The sequence below is a fragment of the Natrix helvetica genome (genome assembly GCF_964273705.1).
Source record: "Natrix helvetica genome assembly, chromosome: 14".
NCBI lineage: Eukaryota > Metazoa > Chordata > Lepidosauria > Squamata > Natricidae > Natrix > Natrix helvetica.
Window position 1 is genome coordinate 11,982,745 of NC_138564.1, and position 11,215 is coordinate 11,993,959.

The 11,215-nt window shown below is 47.3% G+C and overlaps 1 protein-coding gene across 1 annotated transcript; it reads left to right on the forward strand.

Annotated features, from left to right (window-relative positions):
* Positions 1-991: 991 nt before the first annotated feature.
* TCN2 (transcobalamin 2) lies at positions 992-10,759 on the forward strand. Its single transcript, XM_081966308.1, has 10 exons — positions 992-1,333; positions 3,351-3,554; positions 4,561-4,750; positions 4,854-5,020; positions 5,992-6,153; positions 6,556-6,731; positions 7,799-7,979; positions 8,490-8,676; positions 9,463-9,584; positions 10,411-10,759. The coding sequence occupies exons 2-10, from the start codon at positions 3,482-3,484 to the stop codon at positions 10,470-10,472; spliced, it is 1,320 nt and encodes a 439-aa protein (XP_081822434.1). The 5' UTR covers positions 992-1,333; positions 3,351-3,481; the 3' UTR covers positions 10,473-10,759.
* Positions 10,760-11,215: the final 456 nt, after the last annotated feature.

Below are 11,215 nucleotides of genomic sequence, written 5' to 3' on the forward strand. Positions count from 1 at the left end.
TACAGATAAGTGCTCTGCCTTTGCGGCTTAAAAACAAACATTGTTTTTGTTGTCACACTTCTAAAAAGTGTATGAAAATCATGATAAACGCCCTCTAATTTATCTTTTAGGTTTTAATGTATTCTTTTAAAAGACTAACATATATGAGTGAAAAGAATGACGAGAGAAAGATTACTTTGGAAAACTGCTCAGGGGCGAAAATACATTATCTGCATTTTATTCACAGATACGTCAGATCCCATATCTCTGAACTGCAATTAGGAAAGCTCATATCATTTACATTCATAAGTCTGTTTTGAATGTTTCAATCAAAACTGGTCTCACAAATGTGTCCACAATGAGCTTTCTGACATGAACGTTAGACTCTGAACTTCATCATTAATCATCTTCAGGAGTTTGTGCAGAGATGGACAAAATGACCATGGAGTTAAAAGAAAGAGAAGAATCAGATTTCTATAAAATATGGAATAGAATTTATAAGTGGCTAGAAAACAGAAGCCAAAACAAGAAATAGAAGTCTTTGTGTTTTTTTTCTAAACTAGTATTGAATAAAAATTAACCAAAGTTACTAATTACTATCAAAATATTGAATATCATGTAAATATAATGTTGATATGAACAATTAATATTATTACCCGAGTTAGTACAACTGTTATTCCACTATTAAAACCGATAAGAAGGCAGTGGAGAATGGAGAACTACAAAGGCTAAACATGAATGCCGATACAGAAGGCTGTATAACTTTTATATTGTTATGTTTATCTTGTTTTTTCTTTTGTTGTTGGTGTGGGTTTTTCCCCTGTTTTTAAAGGTAAAAATATTTAATAAAACCTTTTTAAAAAAAGAAATAAACACATTCAGGAGTTTTAAAAGTGCCTTTGGCTCAGTGGTCATTGAGGTTCTACCTTAAAAAAACAAAACAAAATATTGTATGCACAGATTGTTCTATTCCTGTAGCTTCTATTCTTTCCCTGATAAGAAACCTAACCGCCATGGCTTTATTTTAATGCTGTTACCTGTTTCAGATATTATTAGAGGATTCTTTTTTTAAAAAAAATCGGTCTAACACAACTTGTCCTCTGCTCCGCCTTCCAGATCTCTACTCTGGTCTCTCAACTTTCTTTTTTGTTTGAAGCCACATCCTGCAAAAAAAAAAGAAAAAACAGCTGACTTCAGCAGCTGGGAGGGGAAACCAGAGATCGTATGACAAAGGGTAAACAAGAAGGCAAGGGAAAAGAGGGTCGGTCTCTCTCCATTGCAGCTTCTGGCCCCTCCTGAGAATTCAAAAAAAGACCCCCATCTAAGGACAGAATCAACGACCAGGAGAATTAAGGTAAGAGGCATCAAGAATAGAACAGAATAGAATTCTTTATTGGCCAAGTGTGATTGGAGACACAAGGAATTTGTCTTTGGTGCAAATGCTCTCAGTGTACATAAAAAGACAAGAATCGTAAGGTACAACACTTAGTGATAGTCATAGGGTACACATAAGCAATCAAATCACTAGGAAACAATCAATATAAATCGTAAGGATACAAGCAACCATTTACAGTCATACAGTTATTAGTGGGAGGAGATGGGTGAGAGGAACGATGAGAAGACTAATAGTAATAGCAATGCAGACTTAGTAAATAGTTTGACAGTGTTGAGGGAATTATTTCTTTAGCAGAGTGATGGTGTTCAGGAAAAAAAACTCGCCTTGTGTCTAGTTGTCTTGGAGTGCAGTGCTCTATAGCGTCGTTTTGAGGGAGAAGTTTAAACAATTTATGTCCAGGATGTGAGGGGACTGAAGATATTTCCACAGCCCTCTTTTTGACTCGTGCAGTGCACAAGTCCTCAATGGAAGGCAGGTTGGCAGTAATTGTTTTTTCTGCAGTTCTGCTTCTCCTCTGAAGTCCGTGTAGATCTTGTTAGAAGCCCATTGGCAGAAGGCTGGAGTTTTACCCACCCTGCTGCCCTCCAGGCATGTGGGGCTACTGGGGGGATTTTCCCAGGAAGAATGAAAAGAGCCAGATCTGAGACAGCTGTGTTATCAATGCAAAAAAAATTCATCCCCATTGGATTCAGCCGGACTTATTTTTGGAGAAGCGGTGCCTTTTATCTAGTGAGGAAGCAGATCGAAGAGGAAGGGAGGGACGGTCTCAGTTTTAAAAGTTTCTCTCTTGCTGCCGGTCAGTTTTCTCTCAATTTAAGGAACCCACAAACTAGCCAACCACATTTGAAAAGGATGGGATGTACAAGTCACTTCTTAGGGAGGGTGTTTATAGGGAGAACTGATTGAATAAACTGAATAGAATAGAATAGAATAGAATAGAATGGAACAGAACGGAAGGGAAGAGAATTAGAATTAATAGAATAGAATGGAGTGGAGTGGAGTGGAATAGAGTAGAATAGAATAGAATAGAATAGAATAGAATAGAATAGAATAGAACAGAACAACAGAACAGAATAGAAATAGGAATAGAATAGAATAGAATAGAATAGAATAGAATAGAATAGAATAGAATAAACAGAGTTGGAAGGGACCTTGGAGGTCTTCTAGTCCAACCCCCTGCCTAGGCAGGAAACTCTATACCATTTCAGACAGATGGCTATCCAACATCTTCTTAAAGACTTCCAGTGTTGGAGCATTCACAACTTCTGGAGGCAACTTCTGTTCCACTGATTAATTGTTCTAACTGTCAGGAAATTTCTCCTCAGTTCTAAGTTGCTTCTCTCCTTGATTAGTTTCCACCCATTGCTTCTTGTTCTACCCTCAGGTGCCTTGGAGAATAGTTTGACTCCCTCTTCTTTGGGGCAGCCCCTGAGATATTGGAAGACTGCTATCATGTCTCCCCTAGTCCTTCTTTTCATCAAACTAGACATACCCAGTTCCTGCAACCGTTCTACCTATGTTTTAGCCTCCAGTCCCCTAATCATCCTTGTTGTTCTTCTCTGCACTCTTTCTAGAGTCTCCACATCTTTTCTACATCATGGCGACCAAAACTGGATGCCGTATTCCAAGTGTGGCCTTACCAAGGCCTTATAAAGTGGTATTAACACTTCATGGGATCTTGATTCTATCCCTCTGTTGATGCAGCCTAGAACTGTGTTGGCTTTTTTGGCAGCTGCTGCACACGGTTGGCTCCTATTTAAATGATGAAATATGGGAAGATATGGGAAGCCCCCAGTCTCCCACTGCAGCCTCTCGCCGACTCCACCCGGTTCCATAAACGAAACTGAGTGGTTTCTCCCCCCAATCCTGAGCCAAGAGATCGAAACATGATACGAGATACCAAAGTCCCTTGCAGTCTCTCCCGTCGTCACTGCTTTTCCTCCGATTCAGCCAAAGTCCTTTTCTCTTTTCTAAGACTCAGACGTTGCTCTGGAGAGGATGCCGTGACCCGGATCGATCCTTGCAGTGATCAGCGATTTGGGATTCCTGAGGAGAAAACTATTTGGGGCTGGCCACACCATTTTCCTTGCCTTCTTCTCTGTCGGGATGGTGTTTCTGTGGCTCCAACTTCCTTTCCTTTTCCTCTTCCACTTCCTGTTTACGTCAGTCCAGCTGTGTGGTAAGTCTTTTTTTTTTCATAATTAAGATTGTCAGGAAGTGGCTGTGAAAATGGATTGCCTGGTGTTCTGACTTAGGCTTACTGGGACAGTAAAAATCACACGCTTAGTAGTCCCAAAAACCCTCTTTTTATTTCGACGGCTGTGAATTATGTCCATTCGCAGCCCGTAATGAGTCACAAATAGTTTGTAAGGAGTCCGACAGAAGTCTGCCAAAGTCTTTCGGGATAAGGCTGATAAGCACCCACCTTTATCTCCCTTGAAACGCTGCCAAAGACTTAATTGCCAATTAGCTTTGCAAGGCCATACGGAGCACAGAGTCAAAACGGAGCTCTCCATTCTCTTCTTAAAAGCTTCCAGTGTTGGAGCATTCACAACTTCTGGTGCCAAGTTGTTCCCCCTGGTTAATTGTTCTCACTGTCTTAAGGAAATTCCTCCTTAGTTCCAGATTGCTTTTCTCCTTGGTTAGTTTCCACCCATGGCTTCTTGTAAATGAATCTGATTTCCTTGTTGAGTTTGCTTGTTAGAAGGTCGCGTGACCTTGGGACGCAGCAACGGTCATAAGTAGGAACCGGTTGCCAAGCCCCTGAATTTTGATCACGGGATCGTGGGGAGGTTGCGAAAGGTCACGACTGTGGAAAAACGAGCCTAAGGGACTCTTTCCAGTGCCGTTGTAACTTTAAATGAACGGTTGTAAGTTCGAGGACTACCTGCAATTAGTAGGAGCCTTTATTCCCAGTCTCAAGCCTGCTTCTTCTTTCTTTCATCGTCTTTTAACGACCCCCATAATCCCTTGCGGGGTGGTGTCAGGGCAACTGAATGGAGCTAACAGAGTGTTGACTGGCTGGATGCCTTCCCTGTTGCCAGTACGGATTTATATTCAGCAGATAGAGAGAGAAATATCTGCCTCTACCTAGGATCGTACTCACAACCTCCCGATTGTGAGGCGAGAGCTCCACCTCTAGGCCACCGCCCCACTCTAATGCTTCTTCTCTTTTTCTCTGGAAGAAATCCCTGCAGGAAACCTCGAGCTCATCCAGGCCCTGAATTCGGAGCTCCTAAAGGCAGCGGGCGATGGGTCCAAGGAGCCAGACCCCAGCCTCTATTTGGCCCTTCGACTCTCCAACGAGCATAACCTGGAGAAGGAAAGGGAGTATCTCGACCGACTGACGGACGTCTATCAGCCTCAAAGCAGCCGGTGGGTGCAGTCTAATCCCAATCCAGAAATGTTTTTTTTTTCTTGAAAGTTCTTCCCCTCCAAAAGAAGGAAAAAAAATGCCTAGAAATTCTCCTCTTAACAGCTCCGGGATCCCTTCGGAACTCAGCCGGCGGAAAAAACCTGGGACAGGAGAGCTGGCTTTGTACCTCCTTGGTCTGCGGGCTGCTTGTCAGAACATGGAGACCCCAGAGAGGAGCAGAATGGTGACCCAGTTGAAGCTTCTCTTGAATAGAGAAATGAAGCAGATCGGTAAGAATTAATCCCCAATCCCAGTTATTTCACAGGGATTTCCCCACCTGTTTTGACCTGGGCTTCCCCCAAAAAGCACAAGGCAGAGTCGTGGTCCCGACAAAACCCCTTTTTATGAAACAAATGTGAATTCCTCTCCTCACATTCAGCCAAGGCCTGGCAAAGAGTCTTTCAAAGGAGTATTTATGACCACAGACCTTATCTAGCTTGGAAAGCGGCCTTGTCAATATTTTCCCAACGAGATGCTGTGCAAGGAAAGACTCTGGGCACAGAGTCTCTGAGATTCACAGGCATGGCTGGTCTAGTGAAGAGAAGGACCAGGGGAGACAGGAGAGCATCTTCCAATATTTGAGGGGCTGCCCCAGAGAGGAGGGGAGGGGTCCAAGCTATTCTCCAAAGCACCCAAAGTCCAGACGAGGAATAATGGATGGAAACTGACCAAGGAGAGATTCAACCTGGAAATAAGAAGGAACTTTCTGACCGTGAGAACAATCAATTGATGAGACAGAAGTTGCCTTCAGATGTAGTGGGAGCTTCATCCCTGGAGGCTTTCAAGAAGAGACAGGACTGCCCTCTGTCAGAAACAGTGCAGGGTCTCCTGCTTGGGTGGGGAGCTGGACTAGATGACCTGCAAGGTCCCTTCCAACTCTTGTTCATCTGTATCTTCAAAATTCCAAGTTTGGAGATCGCTAGTCTAGGTGGAGAAGGTCTGGGTGCTCCATGGTGGAGGGGATGGGGAAGGGAAATTGTCCCTCTCTGAAGATCAGGGAATCTTATTTAGGAAGCCAATGTCTGCCAGTCACGGCTGTCCCAAAGGTGGAGTTTTTTTTTCAAGAGGGAAGCGGACTCTTTTTTTTTTTTAAAGACATTTCACTTCTCCTCCAAGGAGCTTCTCCAGTTCTGACCGCAGGGTGGAGGAGGAAAGGTTTTCATTGTTTAGGAAGCATCTCTCTCTCTCTCTCTACAACTAGGTCCCAAGGAGAAAGGCCATCCGGTCACCAACTACTATCAGTACAGCTTGGGGGTCTTGGCTTTGTGCGTTCACGACAAGAGGATTGATCCTGAGGTGATCCGGAAGCTGCTGTCGGCTGAACACCACGGCAGATTCTCTCACCACCAGACATTCTCCGTCGGTAAGATCAGCCGCGCCCAAATCTTCTTCCAGACGGAGGTGCTTCTTTTAGCCTTTTGGCCCAATTTCCCCTCTTTGTCAGTGAGCATACGCACACTGGGAACAGGCTCCAGCTGTTCCTCTGCCTCACTGCTGTCTAGCTCCGGAGGCCCCTGATCACTGCCAGACGGCCTCGGCCCTGTCTCTGCCTCCGACGTAGAGCCCTCGTCCGAGCCTTCCCCAGCCTCCAGGACTGGCCCATGTTCCTCCCCAACCTCCTCACTGTCCGACTCTGCTGGCCGCTGGCGGGCCACAAGGCCTCCTCCCCATTGGGTGGGATTCATTGAGGGGCCCCGGGGGGAGGGGGGCAACTGGCATTCTTGGGGACGTCACCCTGTCCTTCTTTTCCTGTCCTTTGCTCAAGACACGGAAGCCGTGGCCGGCTTGGCTTTTGTCTGCTTGGAACAAAGTCCCCGATACCCCCACACCCTCCGGGTCAGCGTGAGGAAGGCCGTGAAACGAGCGAAAACAAAGATCCTGGAAGCTGGTGCTGACAACGGGGTTTACGGGAACATCTACAGCACACCCCTGGTGGTGCAGGTGAGGAGAGGGTGTCCTCGTCCCCTGGTATTATCTTCCTTGAGGGTAGGGGTATCAGTGCGTGTGTGAGTTTGCCCTTGCGCAGTTACGCCCTCCGCACGCCATGCGCACAACATTTAAAAAGGTGAAAAAAATGACGTTGCGGCAACCGGGCAACCGGTTTGGGGCGTGGCGAGCATGCCGTCCGTACCGGTTCGGAGACCCAGTCACCATTTCCACTCGCGGTTCCACCGAACCAGTGCAAACTGGTAGGAACCACCACTGGTGACAATGCTTTCCTTCCTCTTGGAAGGCTGAGAATTTAATCCAAGGCAGGGAGAGATGTTTCTCTCTCAAAGCACTATCAGCTGGAAAGCTGACACCCTGGGTTCGAGATCCCGGTGAGCTCTCATTCCTGCTCCAGGGTTTGTCCACTTAGCCGTTCGAAGTAACGCAAATGCGAGTAGATAAATAGGTACCACAGGATTGGGAAAGTATCAGCGTTCCATGCAGGAAGGTGTGTGTGTGTGTGTGTGTGTGTATTCACTTACCTTCCCTACCGGTTCACAAATGTGAACGGGCATGTGTTGCGCTTTTGGCAAAAAAGGGGCCTAAATGGGATGCCGTAGACCCGGGCTGGGTGGGCGGGGTCACCTACGATTTCCGCTTTCTTCTGGCAGCTCTGCGTATGCGCACACTGGGAACGGGCTCCAGCTGTTCCTCTGCCTCACTGCTGCCTAGCTCCGTAGGCACCTGATCACTGCCAGACAGCTTCGGCCCCGTCTCTGCCTCCGACGCAGAGCCCTCGTCCGAGCCTTCCCCAGCCTCCTCACTGTCCGCTCTAACGGTTTGGGAGAACTGGTCCAAACCGGTAGAACGCCACCTCTGGTTCCATGATATAGTCATGCCGCCAGCCACATGACCACAGAAGCATCTTTTGGACGATGCTGGCTCCTGTGGCTAAGAAACGGGGCTGAACGCTGCCCCCTAGGGTCAGACACAACTGGACTTTTAAAACTTTAATGACCTGTAGAGGGCGCTTTCTTCTTCCATCTATGGCGAACTTTTCCATCTGCTTGGCAATCTAGTTTTTGAGTGCTGTCGGGATGACTCAGAGCCAACAGGAGTTCTCCAGCGGTCTGGCGGCCCTGAGGCAGAGCCTGGAAGGGGGCGGCTTTCAAAACAATCTGATCCGGTCACAGCTGCTGCCTGCCTTGTATTGCAAGAGTTACCTGGATGTTGCCAGCATGACGTGCGAAAGTCAGACAGGTAAGAGAGGGGGAGAAGGAAGGCACCGAAGGTGACTTTGGCTAAAGGGGGAAAAGTGACCGATTAGAGCAAGGGTGTCCAACGTTTTCTATACCCCTGATATATTCTCACGCCCCTTAAAAATTAATTATATGCACTTAATTATACGTACTATAGATATAAAAGAGGGGCGCAGTGGCTCAGGGGCTAAGCTGCTGAGCTTGTCGATCGGAAAAGTCAGCAGTTCGGCGGTTCGTAGCTGGTTTGAGATGGGTGTATCTATTGAGTAACGTGATTTATGACACAGACTGAGGGGAGGAAAGGAGCAGGGGCAAAGTTCAGAAGCAGGTAAACAAAGCAAAGATATGGCTGCGAATAAATCTTGCCTAATGAAGCTCTTAATAAATCACTGGTTTTTTTGTATTAAAACATTGGCTCGATTATTATGAATCAGTTACGGCATCGTTAGGAAACTTTTACAGACAGCCATTTCCCAGGAAATCGTTTCTGATCTCCCTTTTTTCTTCGCAGAAAATTCAGTCCCCGATCTTTCCCTCCCGAAACCTCAGGGGATCGACCCGACACGGAATATTTCCATCCGTCTGGAAGCAAGGGAAGCCTCTCAGTTACTGTACCAGAATGTTCTGGTGGTGCCTCGGGGGGCAACCCTTCTGCACGTCCTGGAAGCTGCAGCCAAAGACGTCCAGAAGCCTCTGAGGTCAGCACCTCGTTCTCGGGGTTTCGGGCAGCCAAGGGGACCTTGGCAAGAGAATGGGGTGGGATGGCTGCCTCGGGACCTGGATGTTTGGCCCGGAGTCACCCAGCTGGCTTTCAGGCCAAAGGTGGAGCTAGAACTCCCAGCCTCCTGGTTTCTGGGGCCTTCACCACTAGACTCAGAGAAATGACGAGTCTGTAAAAGATAACTTAGAGGGACGTGGTGGCTTAGCGGCTAAGACGCTGAGCTTGTCGATCAGAAATTAATTGTATGCCTTTAATTATACATACTATAGATATAAAAGAGGGACGCAGCAGCTCAGTGGCTAAGATGCTGAGCTTGTCGATCGGAAAGGTCGGCAGTTCGGCAGTTCGAATCCCTAGTGCCGCATAACGGAGCGAGCTCCCGTGACTCGTCCCAGCTTCTGCCAACCTAGCAGTTCGAAAGCACGTTAAAAAATGCAAGTAGAAAAATAGGAACCACCTTTGGTGGGAAGGGAACAGCGTTCCGTTCACCTTTGGTGTTGAGTCATGCTGGCCACATGACCACAGAGACGTCTTCGGACAGCGCTGGCTCTTCAGCTTTGAAACGGAGATGAGCACCGCCCCCTAGAGTCGGGAACGACTGGCACAGATGTGCGAGGGGAAGCTTTCCCTTTTAGCTAGAGAATGTGGGAGCCTTCATCCTTTGGATGGTCTTGTTCCTGCCAAAATTTGTTCTGGACATTGGTCAGCAAGGTCCAGCCTCTTAGATGCTGGTTCTCTTTCTTTGTGGGGTGGGGCGAAACAGGTATGAGACCCAGCAAACCCTCTCCGGCCCCATGCTGACGGGAGTGATGGGGGAGAAGCCTGAAGGAGGCGAGCGCAAGTACTGGAGGATTCTGCGCCATCCCAACAGCAGTTTGGACCAAGGTGAGGACTCTTCGGATTGAGGCTTCCCGAGAGCATGGAGGAGGAGGAGGAGGAGGAGGAGGAGGAGGAGGAGGAGGACTGTGGGGTCCTTGGTGCTCTTTGAGCTTGGTGGTTTTCTAGCAGACCTTTCATGACCCAGAGTAGGTGACATTAGCACTGATGGTGTTATCTAGTTAGATAATGAAACGTCTGCAAGAAAAGTACCCAGCTCAGAGAGCACCAAGGACTCCACAATCCTCCTCCTCCTCTTCCTCCTCTTCTCCCCCTCCTCCTCCCCCAACTCCCTTCTAGCACTGATGATGTTCCCTAGTTGGGTCATGAAACGCCTGCAAGAAAACAACCAAGCTCAGAGCACACCAAGGGCCCCACAGTCGTTCTCCCTCCTCCTCCTCCTCCTCCTCCTCCTCCTCCTCCTCCTCCATCACCATCACCACCACCTCCTCCTCCTCCCTGCAAGCTTCACTCTCTTCTAGCACTGATGATGTTCCCTAGTTGGGTCATGAAACGTCTGCAAAGAAACCCCCAAGCTCAGAGAGCACCAAGGATCCCACAGCCTTTTTCCTCCTCCTCCTCCTCCTCTCTGCAAAGCCCTCTCCTTTCTAGCACTGATGATGTTCCCTAGTTGGGTCATGAAACGTCTGCGAGAGAGCAGGGCAAGCTCAGAGGGCACCAAGGACCCCCCCTCAGTTGAATCCTGAGCTACAAATATTCTCCTTTATTGCTCTCCCCAGATAGCCGGAATATTCCTTGGGGCAACCCTACAGATTATCCCATTTCCTTCCTCCTCTCTCTCCCGCAACCAGGTATTTGCCTTTCTGCCCCTCAGGTATCGCCGAATACACCCCACAGGATCAAGAGCATATTATTTTGAAGATGACCTCTTGGTAGAGATGGATCTCACCCCTGGTGGGCCCGGCTGTCTCTTCGCAAACGACGGGCGTATGCGCGGAGTTGTCTTCGGAGATTTGTAGAACGTTCTTTTCTTCCCCTCTTAGACCTTGTGGACTAGGAACTTGGCTTTTTTTAAAAAAAATGCCTCTTTTTATTTCAGTCCGAAAGTCCAGTGATGTTAAAAAAAAAGAAAGCACAAATGCAACAACAAATCACACCTACACCCCCAACCCCCACAAAAAAAGAGTAAAATTTTGTTAAAATTGAAAATACAGAGAAGGAGAATTGGATCTAAATCTTTGGATCAGGTTTTATATCACTCAAGAGATAATGTGTAAATTGGATGAAGGAAGGAAGGAGAGAGGGAGGGAGGGAGGAAGGAAGAATGGATGGAAAGAAGGATGGATGGATGAATGAATGGAAGAATGGAAGGATGGAAAGAAGGATGGATGGATGGATGGAAGGAAGGAAAGAAGGAAGGAAGGATGGATGGCGGAAGGAAGGAAAGATGGATGGAAGGAAAGAAGGATGGATGGAAAGAAGGAAGGATGGATGAATAGAAGGATGGAAGGAAAGAATGAAGGATGGATGGATGAATGAATGAATGGAAGGATGGAAGGATGGATGGATGGAAAGAAGGAGGGAAGAATGGATGGCGGAAAGAAGGATGGAAAGATGAATGGAAATGGATGGAAGGAAAGAATGAAGGATGGATGGAGGAATGGAAGGATGGATGGAGG

Excerpts from the sequence above, each read along its gene's own strand:
- TCN2 (XM_081966308.1), top strand. The coding sequence starts at position 3,482 with ATGGTGTTTCTGTGGCTCCAACTTCCTTTCCTTTTCCTCTTCCACTTC. Across the intron at positions 6,732-7,798 it reads GCACACCCCTGGTGGTGCAG|TTTTTGAGTGCTGTCGGGAT; the intron begins GTGAGGAGAGGG and ends TTGGCAATCTAG. Across the intron at positions 7,980-8,489 it reads GACGTGCGAAAGTCAGACAG|AAAATTCAGTCCCCGATCTT; the intron begins GTAAGAGAGGGG and ends TTTTCTTCGCAG.